At 44.3% G+C, this 22,224-nt stretch overlaps 1 protein-coding gene across 4 annotated transcripts in view; it reads right to left on the bottom strand.

The window, feature by feature from the left end:
- The window catches only part of Dnah14 (dynein axonemal heavy chain 14), a 242,827-nt gene that overhangs the window by 47,538 nt on the left and 173,065 nt on the right, over window positions 1–22,224 (bottom strand). For all 4 annotated transcript variants that reach the window (XM_021185047.2, XM_029480568.1, XM_029480569.1 and 1 more), the window contains 10 exons: window positions 21,782–21,970; window positions 20,210–20,391; window positions 17,768–17,876; window positions 16,633–16,758; window positions 15,344–15,438; window positions 12,360–12,519; window positions 10,982–11,113; window positions 10,519–10,614; window positions 7,778–7,918; window positions 5,732–5,947 (listed from right to left, as the gene is read on the bottom strand). In XM_021185047.2, coding sequence (XP_021040706.1) covers window positions 5,732–5,947; window positions 7,778–7,918; window positions 10,519–10,614; window positions 10,982–11,113; window positions 12,360–12,519; window positions 15,344–15,438; window positions 16,633–16,758; window positions 17,768–17,876; window positions 20,210–20,391; window positions 21,782–21,970 — 1,446 coding nt within the window. The remainder of the gene's footprint in view (window positions 1–5,731; window positions 5,948–7,777; window positions 7,919–10,518; window positions 10,615–10,981; window positions 11,114–12,359; window positions 12,520–15,343; window positions 15,439–16,632; window positions 16,759–17,767; window positions 17,877–20,209; window positions 20,392–21,781; window positions 21,971–22,224) is intronic.

Below are 22,224 nucleotides of genomic sequence, written 5' to 3'. Positions count from 1 at the left end.
GACATATAGGCAGTGGCCCACTTCCAGGATTTCAGACTCTCTGCATGTAGGAAACACACAGTCACGCAGAGCTGTAGGAACTCTATTTCACAACCCTAACCTATGAAGCACTTGCATTGAATCTCATTAATTTCTCAGGGGGAGAAACTGAGACTGAAAGTCCAGAGATGTGCCTATGACATGCCAGCATGAGGAGCAGCTAGGACCAGGCTCCGGGCTACCTCTGTTTCGATGAGCCTCTCGCTCATCTCACAGCCTCCTTTCCCTTCTCACTCCGGTTTCCCTGCAGTCTTAGTGTGCTAAGAAGAAAAAGTCAATGGAGCCGGAGGAGGTGAGAGAAGGAACGGATACCAGGGACGCTGCTGGCTACAGGAACAGGGTTTCCCTGGGAAAGGCAAGGGGCCTTTTGGTTCTAGGTGGAACAAGGGGTTTTTCTCCTGTGTAGGGGCCAGCCTATGAAGAACTGCATGCTGGTGAGTTCTGCCTGAAGGAGATGGGAGGAACCCCGAGGAATCTAAGGAGAGTAAGATGGCTTCTCAAGCTGCTGAGACAAGACGGGAGTGAACCTCACAGGGGTGATGACAGATGAATTCTCCAGACCAGTTTCTATTTCTTCCGAAGCTAATACTCACGCAACACTGTTCTCATTTTACTGGTATCTTTTAAAATGGCACCATTTATTTTTTAACCTCTTGGCTTTAGATAAATAGAATCTCAGTGATTTTGTTAATATCTGGCCTCATCCACTTTGTGTGTTAGGCTTACTCTTTCTCATTATAACTTTTGAGCTTATTAAGATTTCTTTATCCAAAGGCAGTTGGACTTATCTGACGGGCATGAATAATTCTTTGAAGAACATGCCCAGTTATGTATGCCTTTCTCTTTTTCTTTTGAGAAAGTGTTATTCTGTAGCCCAGGCTTGAACCCACAGACTTCTTATCTCTGCCCAAGTGCTGGGGTTACAAGTGTGTCTGCCATTCTGGACTTGTATACATGTCGTTTAGGTAAAATACTATGAGATGAATGTTGGATTACAGGAGAGAGGGGGGGGGGAGAGAATATATATGTGTGTGTATATATATGTGTGTGTGTACTCATATATATATATATGAGTATATATATATATACATATATATATATATATATATATATATATATGAGTAGTATCAGCTTAAAGATAACTGTAGCATTTTATAGTCTCAACAACAGCTATGAGGGTTTTCTGTTTGCCCTGTGGTAGCTGCCACTTGGTATCTTATTTGGGACTTGATTTATAGCCCCACAGTGAAGAGCAGCAGCTAAATGTGCTTTGTGCTTATTGGCTACTTGCATACTGTCCTTGTGAGCTGCAAATTCAATCCTGTGGCCTATGGGTCAACTGAGCTTATACACTGGACAGAGCTCTTTAAAACTCATATGACAAAGTGACAGTTGGACTCTGGCCTACCTATATAACTTTTTTTTTTTTTTTTTTTTTTGAGACAGAGTGTCTCTATGGTAGCTCTGGCTGCTTTAGACCTCACCATGTAGCAGACTGCTCAAACTCAGAGATTCACCTGCCTCTGCCTCTCAAGTGCTGGGATTAAAGATGTGTGCCACCATGCATGGCTATTTTATATCATCTTAATTGTGTCTTATTTTCAAGATCTGTCATTTTCTAATTATTAAATATAAATAAAATTTATTTGTATTTTATATATGAGTTTTCCTGCATGTGTGCATGTGTACCATGTGACTACAGTACTCTCAGAGGTTCAAAGAGAGCATTTGATCCCCTGGGGCTGGCCTTACAGATGCTTGTGTACTGCCATGCGGGTGCTGGGAACCAAACCTGGGTTCTCTGCAGAGCAGCTCATGCTCCTAAGTGCTGAGCCACTTCTCCAGCACACTGATTTTATCTTCTGATGAGTAAAGGTCTACATTTTAATGTAACTGGTCAGATATTTTTCTATTATGGCTAAATTTATTTAAGAGATTTAAAAAATCTCATATATATGTATATATATACACACATATATATATGAGAAAAATCTCATATATATATGTGAGATTTTTCATGCAGAGCTATGAAAACTAACAGTAGGAACTCTATTTTATAACCGTAACCTATCAAGCACTTGCATTGAATCTCATTAATTTTCTCATTAATTTCTCAGGTGGGGAAACTGAGACTTAAAGTCCAGAGGTGCCTATGACATGCACCAATATATATATTGGTGTTTTGACTATATACATACACACACACACACACACACACACACACACACACACACACGAGCGCATTTGTAGGAGGGTGTCGGATTCCTTGGAACAGGTGTTAAACACACACACACACACACACACACACACACACACACGCACGCACGTGCGCATCTGTAGGAGGGTGTCGGATTCCTTGGAACAGGCGTTACAGACAGTTGTGAGTTGCCATGAGGGTTCTGGGAATTGAACCCTGGTCCTCTGGAAGAGCAGCTGATGCTCTTAAGTGCTGAGTCTCTATTTAAGAGATCTTTGCCGGGCGTGGTGGTGCACGCCTTTAATCCCACCACTTGGGAGGCAGAGGCAGGTGGATTTCTGAGTTCGAGGCCAGCCTGGTCTACAAAGTGAGTTCCAGGACAAGCCAGGGCTACACAGAGAAACCCTGTCTCAAAAAACCAAAAAAAGAAAAAAAAAAAAAAAAAAGAAATCTTCTTTTTTCTTAACTTAGGGCCAAGCACATGTCCTAAATTGAGCTTAATTTGTGTTTCACATCTAGGCAACTGAACTTAAGTACAACCACATTTTTGAATGTGATATGAAATACTGTTTTATTAAAAAAATAGATATTCAATTGCCCGGCACCATCTCCTTTGTGCTGCGTGTGCCATGGCCTTTGCTGTGATGCTGATGTCTTTGGTACTGTAGGGTTCATTCAATCTGCTCTTAGGTATACTTTGTATTGGCTTAAAGAATTCCACTCTCATAACTGCACAGCTCTAATGTGACTCTCAATCCTTCATAGCTTGATGAATAGCTATTTACAGCATGGTCTCGATGGTGTTTTTGCTTTTGTTTTTGTTTTTGGAGACAGGGTTTCTCTGTGTAGCCCTGGCTGTCCTGGAACTCACTTTGTAGACCAGGCTGTCCTGGAACTCAGAAATCCGCCTGCCTCTGCCTCCCAAGTGCTGGGATTAAAGGTGTGCACCACCACACCTGGTACATATTTTGGATTTTTATCCTCTCTTACAACTCTGAAGTCAGGGATCAGGACACACACTGTGCTCGGATGTTGGCTAGGATTTAGATGAGTTTGGGAAGAACTGAATGATTTAGAATAGTGAGTTTTCCAAGTTTTGAGTTTGACATGACTTTTGTTCTTAAAATTTATCCTGGGAACTTACGGTTTCCTTTTTCAAGTTTTGTGTATATTCTGATAGGTTCATTTTGACTCTCTGATCAGTGGCCTCAGTGGTTGAACGAAACTGTGAAGGAAGAGTTCACAACCCTTCCACTCCTGTATCCCTCATGCCTCTAAAGCCAGCACAGCACCCTGTGGGCTACACTGTCAGATTGGCTGCCTCTGGATGGACCCTGGTCCCCATGAAGAATGTTAGCAGCTGCTTTCTAGAATCAGAAACCTCCTTCAGGACTTTGTTTTCGTGAGCTGAAAGGTCAGCTTGTTGGGGACTTGCCCTAGGGGCTCCCTCCCTTTGTTGGGGTCTTGCCCTCTGGCTCCCTTCTCTTTGTTGTGGGCCTCCCCTTACCAGTATAAGTTTCCTTAACAATTACAGCAACACCAAGCTTCCAGGTCTCCTTTTTTCTCCACTGCTTTTCAGTTCTGTGTTGGACAAATTCTCAGGACCTGGGCAGAAGACAGCCTGATCCTTCACTCAACTCTCACTGGGATGGCTTCCATCCTCACTGCTATGAAAGTCCTCTGTCCCCTCTGAAGTCTGTTGAGCCTTGACAGTCCTCTTTGCTCTCAGTATTTCTGTCTGTCTGATGGTCCCTGTTAGCATGGATCATTAAGCTCTGCTTGCAGCATTGAACTGCTTTTCCAGTTCAGAGTTTCAGGGCCTCCTACAATCCTATACAAAAAACTGTAACAGTTTCTGGTTCTTCACAGAAACATCTGACTCCCTGGTACCAACGTCTGCTGCTGCCCTGACAGAACACACGACAGCGTGACTTACAGGACAGGCTTTACAGGGGAATGCTATGAATCTATTACGGTGGGGAGCTGTGGTGGCTTGAATATGCTTGTCCTGGGGAGTGGCACTATTTGGAGATGTGGCCTTGTTGGAATAGGTATGTCACTGTGATCTTGGACTTTAAAATTAAAACCCTCCTCCTAACTTCCTGGAAGCCAGTCTTCTCCTAGAGGCTTCAGATGAAGATGGAGAACTCTCAGCTCCTCCTGCCCCATGCCCTCCTGGACGCTGCCATGCTCCTGCCTTGATGATAATGGACTGAACCTCTGAACCTGTAAGGCAGCTCCAATTAACTGTTATCCTCATAGGAGTTGCCTTGGCCATGGTGTCTCTTCACAGCTAAAACCCATGAAGCTCAGGCGTGGCGGCAGAGCAGGAAGCTGAGAGCTCGTCTCTTCAGATATAAGCTTCTAGATAGCAAAGCGTAAGTGAATCCCTTTACTCTCAAAGCACACCTCCAGTGACGAACTTCCTCCAACTGTTCAGAGGAGCGTCTCTGAAGAGTGCCACCAACTAGGGACCCAGTATTTAGCTACATTGAGGAGACACCACTCAAACCAGCTCCGTACTTTATCTGTTTTCTCTATAGTTTTCAGGAAATGTTTGCTTAATATTCGAAGTCATGTCATCAGTATACAAGTTTAGAATTGTTTAATATAGTTCAGGAGAATCAAACCCATCCCTTAGTTCAAAGTAAGAAACTTTTTAAACTTCAGTCCTCTTTTCTGGGCCACAGAGACCATTTCACTTTTTGTTTGTAATCTGTGGATCGTTTTCTCCTTGTTAAAAAAAAAAAAAACAACTCAGTCCTACTATTTTAGATGTGTTCTTTCTAAGCGACATGTGGCTTCTGTTTTGTGTATTGATATGAACGATTCCAAGCTCTTACAGCTCTAGACTTTTGACTGGAGCATTTAGTTCACGTACATCTAATGTGATCATGGTATGTTTGGGCTCAGACCGTTACTCATTATGAAACGAAGAGGCTGCTGTTTCCTCCTAACACCTCATGGTTGAGAGCCCCATGCTTGCAGAGATATTACTGAAGCAGCCGATCTAAAAATGCTGAGGATTAAAAGGCAGCCATTTCTCCTTTTCAATCTGTTAAATACCTCCAAAGGACTTATATACATAGATAACAGATATACTGGTAAATATAGGCCGTGCTTTGGGCTCTGGCTAAGAATGCACCCATTCAATAATGGCACTAAATTTATTAATACATGGAGTGTTAGAGAGAGGAACTGGCTAGATTCATTTCAACGGACTCGTAGGAGCGCAATAGGAAGAATATTCTCCAGATCTTATTAGACAATGGGAAACGGGATAGATAGAGAAAACTGAGGTGTTAGGTCTGGATGTAAAAAAGGAGAAAGAAAAGGCCGAAAACTGCAATACTTTCATTTGTCATAATAATTTAAGGAAAATATCCAGGATTAAAAAAACAAAACAAAACAAAACAAAAAACAACCCCTACACACACTCCTCCAACCCAACCCCACCTGCAGCCGCTTACTTGGATAATAGAATTATGTTACTACCTCATTTTTTTCTGCCATCACGTCAATTAAGGAAAAATTGGGTGACAAGATGATTTCTGCCAGCGTGCAGAAGTCTTTCCATTTCTGAATCACCAGCTCTCGGAACTCTGGCGTTAAGACTCCGATGTAGGCGAGGCACGCGGACGAAAGGAGTGTGTCACCACAGACGCCTTTCAGCTTGCAGTCTATCTCGTTGATTGTTTCTTGCCATCGGATCTGAGTGTCAATATACGATTCAGGTTATTGACTTGGTACTATGAAATATTTATGAGCTGATGCTGTGAAATATTTACATGTATGTGCAGTGTATATTTGTGTGTGTGTGAGTGCACACATACTCTTGCCCATGTGTGTATGTGTGTGGGTGTGTGTACACATGTGTGTAGCACTCTCCCTAGCCTAATCCGCTCATTATCATCATTATTATAATTGAGACAGGTCTCTCACTGAACCTGGAGCTCAATGGCTTGGGCTATACCACTGACCAGCAAGCCCCCAGACCTACCTGTTTCTATCTCTAGCCCTGGGGTTCAGGTGCACTTTAACATGGGTGCCGATGATCTAAACTCAGTTTCTCATACTTTGGGCAGGCACTTGCCTCACTGGGCCATCTTGGTAGCCTGGTGCTATGGGACACTTTAAAAATGAATGGTCTCTACATTGGAGCTATCATTGCTATTACCATTCTCAAGTGAATAACATTTAAAACTGGCCAGGATGGGCGTGGTGGCACATATCTGCAAACTCAGCACTCAAGAGGGAACACTGACCTCCAGTCCTGGTGTCAGAGTTGGAAGACGGCTTTCCCTGGGGTTGTGTCGCATGCTGCCTGAAACTACCTGGCAAGCCAGTTTCTTATAGAGATCAGGAGAAAAATCTCATTCAGATAAAACAAGAATTCTGTTTGCTTTGAAACAGAAGTAGACAGACTACAAAACTCTTACCCTGCCTCCTGCCAGAGATCTGTTTTCTGAGAGGAAAACTAGTCCTGATCAAGGCTAGCTTTGGCACCATCATGAGAACGTGTCTCACAAAACTACCAAGCAAGCAAACTCACATTCTATTATTATTGGTGCACCATCATTCCCCCTATCCTCGCTGTGTATTCACTGCCCACAGATACTTTATCTTGACACTTCATCATCCCCCTGCCCCGTAAAGATACCCCCGAGGCATGGTGATGTACAGAGGCAGGCATCCAGTTTGTCAGTTCAAGGCCAGCATCGGCTTCTGTAGTTAATTCCAGGCCAGCCAGAGCTACAGAGTGAGACCCTATCTCAAAACAAACAAACAAACAAAAAAATTTTCTTTTAAAGTTTCAAAAAAAAAATGCCACTGATTTCATGTTCAGAGGAGTGCAGAAGACCATGCACGTGCTTGCTGGGTCACTGGCTAAAGCTCGGGTAACAGAAGCTGAGACCAGGAAGGGCGCTGGTACTCCCCAGCTCCTAGCAGCCACTGGACCCTTAGGGATACCAGTCGGGTTTTAGGATGGCAGTCTCCCTTGGTTGATGTGACGCAATATATTTGTATCACAACCCATCTCTGTACTTAGAGTGCTTTCCACAATAGATGCATTTAAATAATTATAACAAAGTAGAGTTATCTTGGGGATTTTGTAATATCCTTTGAGATGGATGGGGGGTGTGACTAAATCAAGGATTTTAGCCAGCTTTACTAGGAGGAGATAGAAACATTTGAAACTTAGATGAAAGGGGCCAGAAGACCGACAGAACAAGAGAGCGTTCCCTTTCCCTTCTAACAACACCTGCTCTGTGTTGTCTGCACCCACACACTTAGCCTGCATTCTGCCAGAGCTGGGGAGGAAAACTCATGATGCTGTCCCTGAAAGGTTTCCCTGGGCCTCAGGACACACAAACGAACACGCTGCTGCCTTAGCGACAGGGGAGGCGAGCCCCCCCCCCCCTTTTTGAGTAATAGGCAGTTGGGTACTGAGACAGCTCTAGGAGGAGTGGGGTAGAACCCCAGGTTTGTTGAACCCCATGAGAACGAGTAGAGGGAGTAAAAGGCCAAGGGAAGCCATGCCTTCTCGTCCTCCAGGACGGTCAGCAGGACGGATGCGCACTGGAGGCGCTTGGTGGCCAGCTTTTTCCGATATGCCAGTTGATGCTTTTCAGTAACAATGTCTCTGTAGGACGTGTGCAAGAACTGCAGATGTTCTTCAATCTGAAAGACAGTCCACCAGTCGTCAGTCATTGAGTCTCACTCAGTGTCTGTCACAAAAGGTTTGCCTGTCGCCTCTCTTGCCTTAGCATGTAATATTTCCCCACACGCACATGCGCACATGCGCATGTAGGAAACCTCCCCACATGGATTGCGTGAATGACCCTCCACCCCGCAGTACTTTGAAATGCTGCCTGCTTTCTAAGAAAGCCCCTCTCAACATCCTAAGCATTCAAAGACTCACCATCTTAAAGCTATTTCTTCACAAAGATAGCCCTATGCCATAGCTAAATTTGGACTCTTAAAAACAAAATGGCTGAGGGCTGGGGGTGTAGCTCAGCTGGTGGGAAGCTCTCCTTGGTGCAAGAGCATCTACGACTAATTTTTGGTGCCGTATGAAACCAGGTACACTGACACACCAGCCTGTGCTCAGGAGCTAGATACAGGAGGGAGCGTCATAAATTCAAAGTCATTGTCAATTACCCAGAGAGCATACCCTGGATGACTGTTTCAAATAAAGAAAGAAAACAGCTGACCTTCCCTGCTCCAAATGTGCTGAGCAGACCTGAGGAATAGACAAGTTAGGACATAGGGATGAACTGAGCCTGAGACAGCTTGTAGGCCACCCATAGAAACCCACAGAAACCATGCTTTGCTGGTGCTGTGGTCCAAGTATAGAATGTGGTTCTCCAACCTTTGGTACTGTTAGGAGGTAAGGAACCTTTAGCAGATGAGACCTCCAGAGGGAGGTTAGTTAACTGGCAGCATGCTCGTCTGCCCGTCTGAGGCGTTATCAGAGCCCCCAGTCCTTCTTTTTACCCCAAGCTGCTTTCTAGCCATTGTGAAGGGAGTAGGCCTCTCTGTTCCCACAGGGTGTACTGTGCCACGCAGGCCCAAAGAAGCAGGGTCAAATGACCATGGACTAAACTGGAGTAAAAACCAACCTTTTTTGTCTTGACTTTATATATTTGAGTATGTCAGGTTTCTGAAATAATGATAAAAAGCTAACACAGAGGGTATGACATGAAATCTTGAATATGGTGTGTGTGTGTGTATATAAGTGTAAATATATTGGTATGATTTTTGTAGATATAGTGTGAAACTATATATCTAACTTATGTAACATATAAGTATATGTTATATACATAAAATTATATAAACAGAATTGTATTTGCTATGATCTGTAAATTTTTCCTTATTTTATAGATATTATTTTTATAAAAGTATGAACCTAAACTTTACAAAAATATACTTTGTAAAAATATATCCATTATGAGCTGTCTGTGGTAGGACTAATTTTTAAGTGTGTGTGTGTGTTGTGTGTGGGTATGTGCACACCTGTGCAGCTGTCATGGAGGCCAGAAGAGGGCATCAGATCCCCTGACATTGACTGATGTAGGACCTGGGAACAAAACTCAGGGTCTCTGTAAGGGCAGTGATTAGTCACTGCCTCAGCCCCTCGTCTCTACTTTTAGCTTTGTCTTTGCTTGTTCATGTCTCCTGTTTTCCCTGGCTACTCATGACCGGTTATTTAAAGTACAGGGCATAACTGTGAAATTAAACATACAGTTATATGGTGGGCACTGTACTTCCTAAAGGATGTTCCGATGAGCGTGTGGGTGACTAGTAAATTCTAGACCTATTTCCCAGGGTTCTTTAGAATTTTCAGAAGTATTTTCAACATCCAAGTCCAGATAGACAAAAGGCAGATATTTGCAATGGAAGATAGTATGCATCAGGACATTCCCATAAAAGGTGTAAAGCCAGCGGCTTTAACTATAGCTCAGGCAGTAGCACGGAATTTGCACTTAAGAAACTTGTTGAGCAGACCCACTGAGTTCCTACTGTGTGTTGTAAATCTGTTTCTGGGAGAAGCTAAGGTGTCCTTGCTGCCTTTGGGTGGTGTCAGACTGTTTAGCTTCTGACTCAGGTGGTGGTGTGGATGGACATTATATGTATTGTGTGTGTGTGTCTAATGCCAACCCTGCAGCTCCGAGAGTGGACACACACTCTCCATGCAATCTGCTCTGCCCAGAACGAGGCACAACACTTGAACAAGAGAGTTTGCCATGTGAATTACACAGTTCATCATCTGCTCTGACTGTGTCAAATGTCAGGTGAGGATCGCCATTAACTCTAGCTCTGGCTATCTGAGGAATAAGTGTGACTGAATGAGGAGTATTCAAATCCATGCTCACAGTTTTGCTGACCAAAGTTACAGAAATTTGGTGAAATGGTGATATGCGATGCTTATCAGTAACATGGCTGTTAATTATTATGTAGCAGGGATGGAGAGCTTTGCACAGTATACCTATATTACTTAGTCCTCACAGTTCCATCCCTAACTATACCATTTTCCCTGTTTTATTTTGGGTGAGTAAGCTCTGCTGAAACAATGGCCTCTCCCCATCACAGCCTTGCTGTGCTAGGAGTGGAAGCTGAGGCCCATGTGCTACTAGACAAGTGTGCTATTGCTGGGCAATACCCTCAGCCCTGAGGTGTTGTTGACTGCTCCTTGGAGATGTTACATAGTTCTTAAAGTGATTGTGAATTTAACAAGTAGTAAAGAAATTAAAAAAAACCCTAAAGCCCCCAAATCTTACCAGTTGTAAACCTCTTTGCTTCTCAGACAACCTCTGCTTTGCAATCTGAAGGACGTTCTGAGCCTCTGCCACTTGTGCCTGCTTAGGACGCACCACCTTCACAAGAGTAAAACACCCAAGGGGTCAAACAGTTAGGCTTGTGGTTTAAAATGTCTGATACTTGAGAGACACAGGTATCAGTCTTTAAAACAAACTTTCCTGGAATTTTATATATGCACTGAAGGGATGCAGTTTGTTGTGGACTAAATACTAAATAAAACAAATAGAAGTGTACCACAGTTTTCATAGGACACATTTAAAAGGAGCATTGAGTCTAGGTGAATGAGCATGAGACAGGAAAGACATATGGGTTTCGGCAGGCAGTGGAGGTTCAGTTGAGCACTGCTAAGTACCAGTTACTTTCAGAACTGTGCTGGGTCCCTTGTACATCATCACCCATGGAGAATCAGGAAGCAAGGCGTACCTTCTGTACTTCATGGTAGTTATTCAACGCAATCACCCATTGGCACATGGAGCAACAAGCCACAGAAACCATAGCAATCTTGTTGGGGTTGAAATCAGGCAGATTTAAAATCTTCTTGAGCCTCAAGAACACCTAGGGAGAACGTGTCACATGACATGTACATTAGGGGGTTGGTTATTCCTCCCAGGACAAGTTTCACTGCTGTGGTTAAAGACACACAGCTTTATCTAGGGTGCCAAGTGGCCCTAGGTTAGGAAGCCTTTCTACTGAGCCCCTGTTATTGTCGCTGTTGCTGTGACTTTGAGAAGATTTAAAAGGAACTGCAGCTTAGGAAACCTTCATGTGTAGGAGGTCTGAATCCCTTAGTGTGCTTTTCTTTGAGGAGACGATGCCCATCCCCTTTGGCTAATCTGTACTTAAGTGCACGGATTTTCTCACCTGCCTTTAGGAGCCATACATGGTACAGAGTCTTTCTCAGACTTGGATTCTGTCTCGCTTTCTGTCTAGGCATCTCCTCTCCTGCCTGAGAACAGCTCTACTTTCCTGAACAATTCAGATGCACATGGCTCTCTCACCCTGCCACTGTCAACATCTTCTGATCACTCTGAGTGCTGCTAGGTAGGTTTTAGTCACTTCTTTATAAGAGCAATTTTTGTTTCAGATGTATTTAAACAAAACTACAGGGGACTATACTTGTCGATTATTTTTTTAAAAGGTTTTTCATATGTACTTGTTGTTTGTTTTAAGATTTATCTATTTATTATATGTAAGTGCACTGTAGTTGTCTTCAGAAGAGGGCGTCAGATCTCATTACAGATGGTTGTGAGCTACCATGTGGTTGCTGGGATTTGAACTCAGGGCTTTTGGAAGAGCAGTCAGTGCTCTTAACCACTGAGCCATCTCTCCAGCCCATTAATTACTCTTTAGAGAGTGAATTGCTACATTAATTCAAGAATGAATATCACTCTAACATTCTGTCAAACACTTCATTTTCCTGATGTGGGACTCTGGTTCCAGTAGCAGAGACTACCATGATTCGCTGGTTGACTGTGATTGGCTGCTTCATGTTATCTCTGTTTTAATATGAAGATTGCAGAAGAACACTTCCAGGAGGAAACCATGAACTTGGCTGTCTTGCTCTTGTTTTAGAACTTCATTTATGTATTTATGTAGTACAGTTCTTGCCTTCTGTCATGTGGATCCTGGGGTTCAAGCCAGGCCTGATGAGGAGCCCTTTAGCCCCTTATCATCCTGCCAGCCCCCCTTTAACTCATACACCATCTTCCATGTGTGATACATTTCATTTTTAAATCCATTTTTACTTTTCTCTGTAAACACGGACCCAGCGAGTGTGCACCCCTAGCTGTCAGCGCTGTACCTTGTCAGGGATGCTGTCCTTGTCGATGTTAATTAGTCGCTTTAGGAAGCTAGTGTCTGAAAGCAGCAGCTTTGCTGTCGCCCAGTTAGGCTTCTTTTCTAGAAGGATACACACGGCGTTCATGACCGTCAGAACAAGGTAGGGAGGGCGAGTGTAGACTCTGAAAGACAGGATGAGCATCTAATCAGCTTTAAGATAAAAATCATATCCCCCCTGGAAGCAATCCCAGGAGGTTACATGCGTAGATGTTTAGACTTTATTTATATTAAAAGTTTAATGTAGCCTACAAAATAATGGGTTTCATTATGAAATTTTCCTGTGTAGTTTGCATTTTGCTTTTTCTCACTTCCAATATACTTTCATGTCCTCTTTTTCCCCCTCTCACCAGTCCTTCTTTCTTCAGGCAGCTCCCTTCTGCTTCCATTATCTATCTATCTATCTATCTATCTATCTATCTATCTATCTATCTATCTACTTTCACATATAAGAGAGACCACACACGCATACATAATTTAACAACCATTTTGATAAGGAATACCAGCAGTCAACATAGCCACATTTTACAACTTGTTTATTTTTTAAAAAGTTTAGTGTTTTTCGTACCTGGATATTTTTTGCCTTAGGAAGGTCAAATGCATGAAATTGAACACTGAGAACCATCTGTGCTAGAGACTAAGTCTTTTTGTTATGAAAGTACCCGATGCAGACTCATTTGAAGTCAGGAACTTCCTGTGCCATTCTAGTTGGCTTCCTGATGACCATGCCACAGAAGCATTGTGTGTGCCTGTGCATACTGCAAGTCAGCCCTGTCCTTGTGATTTAAGGACCATCCCTGACTGTCCATAAACATATCTCATGGTTTTACTTTATCCTCATCCCAGCACAAAAGGTACTGACCTAACAGCTTTGGGGCCGGGGGTTAGATTGGGATTTGTGTCTAAAGTTCAGATAAGAGGATCTTCACTGAAGCATTGCAAACCACTTTTTGTTGTGTCTCAATCAGTGTCTATCTACAGTGCTAACATCACACAGGGGAATCTTTACAAACAACACAGCACAGGCAAAGAAGGCAAGGACAGAGATTCAGGTTCAAGGAAGAAGAGAGGGACTTCCTAGCACAAGAATGATTGCCCCTGAACTGGTGCCTTTAGCGAGGCTGCTCTGTGTTAGCTGAGTGAGTGGGACTCTCATCTGCCATTCTGCTGCCTAGGGGAAGCTCAGGTGCAGTTGGGGGGAAAGTGGCAGTGCCAGGACTCCAGCCACCTGATTCACTGCTTGCAGATGGTGCCTGGGAGGGTGGGGAGCTACAGAGATGGCTTGGTGACTAAAAGCATGGACTGTTCCTGCAGAGGACTTGGTCCAGTAACCTGTAATTTCATGGGATCTGACACTCTGCTCTCCATAGGCACCCACACTCGGGTGCACATATCCTGCCTCCTCAACAAATGCATATTTTAAATTAATAATAAAAAGGAATGATAGGTATTAAGGCTATTCTGTCAGGAATATATTAGAACAGCAGTTAATTGAATAGGACCTTCTGGAAGATAGTCGAAAGGTGCAGACTTTCTGGGGGCTTGGCTGGGGAAAGCTGGGCCTCTGTGAGCACTCTGACTCCATTCCCCTCTCCTGACACTCACTTTTCTCCCAGATCTAGCCACCTTGGTCTTATGCAGTCCCTGAAAAGCTCTGAGCACACTTCTGGGGCTCTTGTGCCATCCACTCCTTAGCCCTGATCTCACCCCGTCCATCCTCTGTGCTCTTGCTCTGCCAGTCTTAGGTAGATTAACTTGAGAACGATGACATGCTCTGGTCTGCTGTTGTGAAACTAAGAGTTAACGTGTTATGCGTGCGGTGAGTTTGGGGCCAGGGAGATGGCTCAGATGGTAAAGTGCTTACTTGTGAGCATAAGGACTTGAGTCTAGATTCCCAAGACCCGTGTAAGAGGCTGAGCATCGCAGTGCATGCCTGTGATCCCAGCATGTGTTCAGCAGATGAAGATGACGGTGGCTTTGTCCTGTGTTCCCATATCTTTTGTTAAAACACTATTGTCTTAAAAAAGTTGAAACGTTTATTTTATGAGTATGGGTGTTTTGCCTACATGTATGCCTGTGGCCCACATGACAGCCTGGTGCCCATGGAAGACAAAAGAGGGTGTTAAATCCTCTGGAACTGGAGTTACAGATGGTTATGAGCCTCCATGTGAATGCTGGGAATTGAACCTGTGTCCTCTGGAAGAGTAGCCAGCGCTCTTAACCATCAAACCATCCTCTCTGCAGCCGCTTAAAGCACCGCTTTAGAAGAATGATGGGACACTTGCCATGCTTGGAGATAGCATGTTTGGAGATTTTCCATTATTAAGAAGGAAACCTCGTTAAAAATATCCTACCCAAAGACTCAAAACAGGATCAAGAGGTTCAAGTCTTTGTGCCCTATCATATTTCTGTTCTTTCAGGGCTTTCTTGGATATTTCTCTTCAGTCCCGTTCTTCACACCAAGATGCTATCTGAAAAGACACCCCAGGGAGAAGACCTCTCATAGCACCCCCTGGAGGTGTGTGAGCACTGCAGTCTACTTTTTTTTTTTTTTTTTAGTGGCAGATTGCTAGCCACCCCCCCCCCCAGAACTCTGCACTCACTCTGAAATGAGAGTTGGTGCATAAACATTATGGTCTAACTTTGGAACTGCACGGATAACACTTTACTTGACCTGTTCTAGGGTGTAAAGTTTTACGTATCAGTGATGGCAATTTAGTTTATCACAAATGGCTCACACTTTTGGCTGGGTAGTAATTTTCCTTTCTTAAGGATCCACAAAACACTGGCAGGCCATAAAACCATTAACATACAGTAAACACCACAGATAATGAAAAATTTACAGGAACCAACTGAGTATAAATTAATTCATATAAAATTGGAATGCAGATTTTATCACATATTCTATTTAGAGACCTTTTAACTCAAAAGAGACAGAAAATTACTCACCTTAATTCAGAAATATCACTTTTATCCAGGGCATTTAGGGCCACAATCGCCTTGTCTAAAGAAGGCAGCACATTTTTTAGTTCATTGGAGGTTTTCTGCAAGGAAGGCATGATCCTAAGTATACATGAATAAATACAGTTCATATCTAAAGTTGGAAGGTTGATGGGAAATTTTTATAGTGAGAATTAGTCACGTGTGCACACGCTTCTGTCAGGGACATTGTTTTGTAAATGAAATGCAATGTGCTATGCAATCCCTGGTGACTCCCATTCATGCTTGGGACGCAGAGATACTGAGGGACAGCCCTGTCAAACACAGTGTAAGGGGCGTCCTTTGAGGAGTGGTTCTGTTAGCCGTGAGACTGTCGATGCTGACAGAGGGCTGAACACGGTGGCTGGCTCCTTCAGTCCTAGCACTTGGAAGGCAGAGTCTGTTTGATCTCATGAGTTCGAGACCAGCCTGGTTTACACAGCAAGATTCAGGCTAGCTCGGGCTCCATAGTGAGACCCTCTGTCATACAACAACAACAAGAGCAATGGAGAGACCATCAGATCTGATAAGAAGACAGCCAAGCCACTTTAATTCCAGCGTTGAAGAGGCAGAGGCAGGTGGAGCTCTGTGAGTTCAAGGCCAGCTTGTTCTGTATGCCAAGTTCTATGCCAGCGGGGCCCACATAGTGAGGTCTTGTCGGAAAACGAGTGAAAAGGGAACATTTTGAAGTTACCAGAGAACAACTTGAAATCTGCATTCACATTTGCTTCATAATAGGTCTTGTGCTAGGACTGAATTAGGCCTTGGCAGGTTAGCCAGTGAGTACAGCTTGTGGAGATCACTGGTAAGTAAATCAATTTATTTCAATGTATGTGGTTGCTTCTTCGAGAAGGATTGGCTACTAAGCCCACTGGAGTTGAGCAAACTTAATCTAGCATGCCATCCTGGCTCCTTGCTGGAATTGTAACTGGGAGGGACAGACGTGGACAGAGGGTGTTGAAATTTAACAGTGCGAGTGGCACCCTTTGAACAGCTGTCCCCCAGATCTGCTTGTCTCCCTAGTGGATGCTGCTCCCGGAGGCAAGGTTTACCCGAGTTCTAATGCAGCCTGTGAGTCTCCTGGGGCAGGGGCTGTTCATGGCTGTGCTCTCTGTTTTCCCTTCGTAGCTTCCCGTATGGAGTTGGGGCTCAAACCGTCTTTGCTGGCATAAGAGGAGACGCAATCGCCCATGGGCCGCTGCCTTTCCCTGTGGAGGTTCAGAGCCCCGGCAGCTTGGAGGCACTGGGCTTCAGCTCACCTGAGCGTACTCTTCCACAATTTTCACTTGTTCAGCCACAATCTCCTCATCCTGCTTCACAAGCATCTGAACCTTTTCGACTATTTGCGAATCTTTCCGCAGCTTTTCCATCAAGATCTCCTTTTCCTAATAAGTCAAACGGTTCTGTTTAGAATGGACTTGGACGCAGAATTTCTTTAGAGCAGAAATCAAAATAGTTAATTGAGTACATCATTTATAGAAATTTAACCTGATTTATATGTCACAGAAGAATTAGGATGGCTACCATAAAGATAATTTCCTACACATCAAGAAAGTTGACAAGGGGCTGGAGAGGTGGCTTTGTGGTTTAGGGCGCTGGATGCTCATCCAGAGGACCCAGGTTCGATTCCCAGCACCTACATGGTAGCTCACCGACTGTAACTCCATTTCCAGGGGATCTGATGTTCTCTCCTGAGCTAGGCACATATGTTTACATGCGGGCAATTCACCTATGATGAAAATAACTATGTAAAGGGTCTCACATAGGTATAACTGGGATCCCACAAGGGGACTATATGTATATACTAATTACCTAAAGACTCTTTTTTCCTTTTTTTTGTAATTTTCTATAGTTAGTGTTGGTATTTAGTTTTTATGTCAACTTGATAGGAGCGAGGGCCATCTGGGAAGAACAAATTTTAATTCAGAAGATGTTTCCACAGGACCGGCCTGGAGGCAAGTCTGAACGGGAACATCCAGTCCACAGTGGGCAGTGATACCAGTGGACTGGTAGTCTTTGGTGTGTTGAGCAAGCCATGAGGAGCAAGCCAGAAAGCAGTGTTCCTCCATGGCCTCTGCTTCAGTTCCTGCCTCAAGTTCCTGTCCTGACTTCCTTTGATGATGAACTAAAATCTGGGAGGTGAAATGAACCCTTCCCTCCCCAAGCTGCTTTTCATTATGGTGTTTTATCACAGCAATGGTAAGCTTAACTAAGACAGTTATATACTAAGATCATATTTAATTGTTAAAATGTAGTTTCTTCAAAGTCACACAGCCACACTGTGGCAAAGCTCAAGTTAGACTTCATCTTTGTCTGGTAGCAGGGCCTTTACTTTCAAACATGGTGCTATATCAGACTATAAAACCTTCAGGAGAGATTTCAGACTAAAAATACCTTTGCTTTTTGTTCTATTTGAGGACCAATGACCAAAAGTTCTTCCTGCATGTCTGTGACCAGTACAGTTGCTTCCAGAATCTTGGAAAGTCCCATGTAGAAGCGATTCCTGAAGGGGAAGCAAAGAGAAGGCTGACCTTTCCCATAGCTGCAATGCTTGACTCCACAAGTGTTTCAGATGTAGGGTACCCTGGTTTAGCAAATCCCTAATCTGAAATCTCCAAATCTCTCAAACTCTAGGAGCTCTCTATGGCAGCGTTCCAAGTACTAGATGTCAGACTAGGGGTGCTCACTCTGTATGAAGAATATAACCGAATATTAGGAAATCCAGTTTAATACCATATAGAGAATTGCACATCATGGTCAAGCAGCATTTATATTTTAGGGATGTAATACAAACTCAGGCTTTGAAAGTCAACTGATACATAACCCACCACATATTAGGAGTCTAAAGTTGGAAAATCCAATGTTCAACTAAAAATGTAAAAAAGCACATGAGAAAATTCCTGACAGAGAACGAGGAGCCAGGAGGAATTACCTCGACTTGTTAAGGGGCAGGATACACTAAGAAGATGGACTCGTTTTGGGCATAAAGTCTAATGACAGCGGTACCCAGCCACGAGTGGATAGCAACAATCTTTCCGAGGGAAAGGAGACACCACTAGATGGAGGAGCGGAAGATCTCTTGACTCTGCTCTGGAGGGAAGCTGAGCAATTTACCTATTCCTCCATTTACATTTTGAACAGTAGAAATCTTAATCTCATGGAAACATCCTGGAAGGTAGAAACCTCCACTGGAGCAAGAGAGCAAGATTCACTTCTGAACTTACTGTGGCTTCTTTAGCCTGTGTTCCAACTATCTCAACCGCTCCGCATTGAACTGGTACAGTCTTTCATGCCCACCTGACGTTGCTGACAAAAGTCAATGAAATCTGACCCTGACCCCACGCTAGGAGAGGGTGATCAAGGCTACACTAACTTCTTAGGTAAATGCCAGGCTGGGATGTACTCATCATACAAGACTACCCATAATTCCTGCTGCCCAGCTGGAATAACTGCCAGGATGTCTAGACACACCAGCTGAGTGACGGAGCTCTGCTCAGTACAGAGCTTCTGACTGTGGTTTAGCTTCTCAGTGGGAGTCCTCACTACAGCACTCTCATTCAACGAATTATAAGACAGCCTGAATGGAGTCTGTCCAAAGGTGCCTGACAAAGTGGTTTTTTTTATTTTAATGACTTGTTTGCTGGATGCTCAACAGGCCTGCAATGGGCTACGAGCTCTTAGTAGGTTATCTGTCCTATGGGGCCTGAAGCCCATCTAGGTGTGACTCACCTGCGCTGGTTCTGACTCTCAGCTGGAGCTCTGCTGTTCTGGCATGTGAGAATTCTGGATATTTGTGAGTAGGAGTATTCCAAGGCTGATTCCTATCCATTTACTTTCTCTCCAGGGGGCTGTCACGAGACAGATTCTCGTTGTCTCCTGGGTTCTGGTTATGTATGCGGGGCAGTGGGAGGCAGTGAGTGGCAGACTGCTTGTCTAGCACACCTGAGTCCTCGGCACCATAAGAAAAGTTATAAAGGTAGAGGAAAGCATGTGAGAGCTGGAGGCTGGGAGAAGAGCCATGAAAGGCTGTCTTCTGGACAGGACATGGCATGGCGCTCGGGTTCCACTGCAGCTATGCAGTGGGCGAGCCTGCGTCAACAAGATCCACTCAACTTCCCAGCAAACAGGGCTATCTGGACTCAGAGCAAGAAAAAAAAGAAGAAAAGAGGCTAGGGAGGGATATGAGAGTCTGTGGGAAGACGCAAGGAGAGAGGCTGGAGGCGAGGGAGGTGGAGTGCTGGGATGGGCATGGTCAAAGATACTTTGGAGATGTGTAAGACTATCAAAGAACAAGTCAGAGATAGTCCAACAACAACCACAACAGCACCATCAGCAACGACGAAGATGGATCTAACCACGCCTGAGGCTTCCTGCTTTGTGTTTTTTTTTTTTTTTTTTTTTTTCTATATATTCTCAGCCAGAGCTGTGACCCATATTGCTCTTTGAGGCAGTATGGCACATGTTCTTGACCATCTGTGCTGCAGGCATCTGGCCACTTGTCTTTTGGTATTAGCCCCAAAGCCATTGGGAATGGCACCTCCAGCCATCACCTTGCTTCCACTGTCTACATCGCTGAGAAACAGTCTAATAAGAACTGATTTTTCCATGTTAGATCCCTCAGTCTCTCCATAGTGGGGTGGCCTCCGGATGCATGCCGGGGAGGTGCAGACTGTCTCCTTATGATCCGCTGTAGTTGCTGGCCCCGAGGCCCCCCCCCAAGAAAGGTAGATCTGAATTCATTATTTTGTATTTGTGTCTATCTTTTATAGATGGCATTTTATAGACACAGAAGCACTGATGTAAAAACACACATTTCTGTTTTAGTCAAAGCCTTACCTCTTTGTCTGCATCTCTTCTTGTCTTATCTTCAGACTGTGGGTAAATGTCTCCAAGAACTTAAAGTAGCAACTGGGAGTGACGTAATAGTGCTTTCCAGTTTCTTCAAAGTATTTTGCGCTCAAATCTTTCATACTTTTGTGGATTTCGACACATGTTGGGGCAAACTCTCTTATTTTATCCTGAAGAACAACAATGTTTAAGAATCACAAGAGAATATAAATAGAGGAGAATGAAAGTAACTTGAAATACTCCAGCAATTCTGAGATGCCTGAGAGACAGGCACCTTGATCACGAAGAGTTTTAAAGATGGAAGAAGCCGGAGGTAGTGGAGGCAACTCTAAGTGACTAATGACATACCAGGTTCATTCCTGCTAGAGCCACCAAAGGGCTTTGGGACGCAGCCTAACACTCAGAGCTTGTCTCAGTCAGGGTTACTGTTGCTACAACAAAACACCATGACAGAAGACAGCAACGTGGGGAGGAAAGAGTGTATCTAGCTTACATTTCCACAGCATTTTTCATCATGGAAGGAAGCCAGGGCAGGAACTCAAAACAGGGCAGGAACCCAGGAACCGCAGAATTCTTACCAAATGGTCTGTTGTGCAAAAGGGGTTGTCAGGGAGACTCCTAAAGGCCCCTTAACAATGCAGGCTTCGTCAGCCCACTTGGTTGCCCACCAGAACTCGAGGATAAGACCCACTGAAGATACCACACACTGTGCTCACAAGATACAAACAGACACAGGAATGAAACTGAGGTTGGTAGAGAAGAGGGGAGTAGTCGGAGGTGGGAGGAGGGAAAGAGGGCAGTGGGTGAGAGCCATCAGTATGTCTTATGTGTGTGTGTGAAATTGTCAAGAAAGTTCGTTTTTGTTTTTTGAGGCAGGGTGTCTCTGTGTAGCCCTGGCTGTCCTGGGACTCCCTCTGTAGAGCAGGCTGGCCTCGAACTCAGAGATCCACCTGCCTCTGCCTCCCGAGTGCTAGGATTAAAGGTGTGTGCTACCATTGCCTGGCAAGTTATTTTTTATGTGTATGGGTGTTTTGCCTACACATATGTCTATGTACCATGGTGTGCAGTATCCATAGAAGCCAGAAGACACTGGATTCTCTGGCTTCATCTGGAGTTACAGATGGTTGTGAGCGTCTACATGGGTGCTGGGACTCAAACCCAGGTACTCTGCAAGAGCAGCCCATGCTTTTAACCACTGAGTCATCTCACCAGCACTAGTTGCCAAAAACAATTTTAAAGAGAAATACTCAGAAGATTCCAGAATTCTCACGAAAGGAGCTACTGTACAAAATGGTAACAAAGGTGACCCCAGGTGTATACAGCCTTGAGCAAGGTGGGGTAGGAGGCAGGACAAACATGGATATTGTGAAGAGTTAGGATGAAAAGCAAGTATCACACAGCCTGACTCAGAGACCCCTCTGTTCGATTATCTACCCCCCCCCACTTCTGACTGTCCCCCATACTGCCTCCCCTCCCCTGCCCTTGCCTCGGCTGCTCAGGCACAGTTCACCTGCCGTATGTAAGCATAAACCACAGCCTTTACTTGCTCTAGCTGCTCACCTCTTTGTCCTCTACTTTCAGCTTTTCTTTTAGATAGGAATTGGCCACAACAAGGAGGGCCTCGTCGGGCCACCGCTGGAACCAGTCGATGGTGCAGGAACTGATCATGGAGGGGTAAACTCGACAGTTATGGCGGAAGTTAGGTCCCGTGGTACTTATCATACAGACATGCAGATTTTTAGATACTCTCTGAAATCGAGGAACATACGTGCTGTTAAAATGTAATTCCCTACTTTGAGAGAGATACTATATTGGAAATTCCATTTAAAGCTTGTCTCGGCTGTTTCCTAAATGGATATACTCTTAAGAGACTGAGTGTGTGCTGTCTGCCACCAGCAGGGCTCTTCCAGGGCGCAGGGACCCACAGAGCCCTTCTGCCCCATTTGACTGTGCCTGCTATGTCTGGATGGTGGGCCCAACATCAACTCGTGTATGTGTGTGTG

Source organism: Mus caroli, chromosome 1 (assembly GCF_900094665.2).
Source record: "Mus caroli chromosome 1, CAROLI_EIJ_v1.1, whole genome shotgun sequence".
Lineage (NCBI taxonomy): Eukaryota > Metazoa > Chordata > Mammalia > Rodentia > Muridae > Mus > Mus caroli.
Note: the sequence above shows the minus strand (reverse complement) of the source record. Positions and strands in the feature narration are given on the sequence as shown.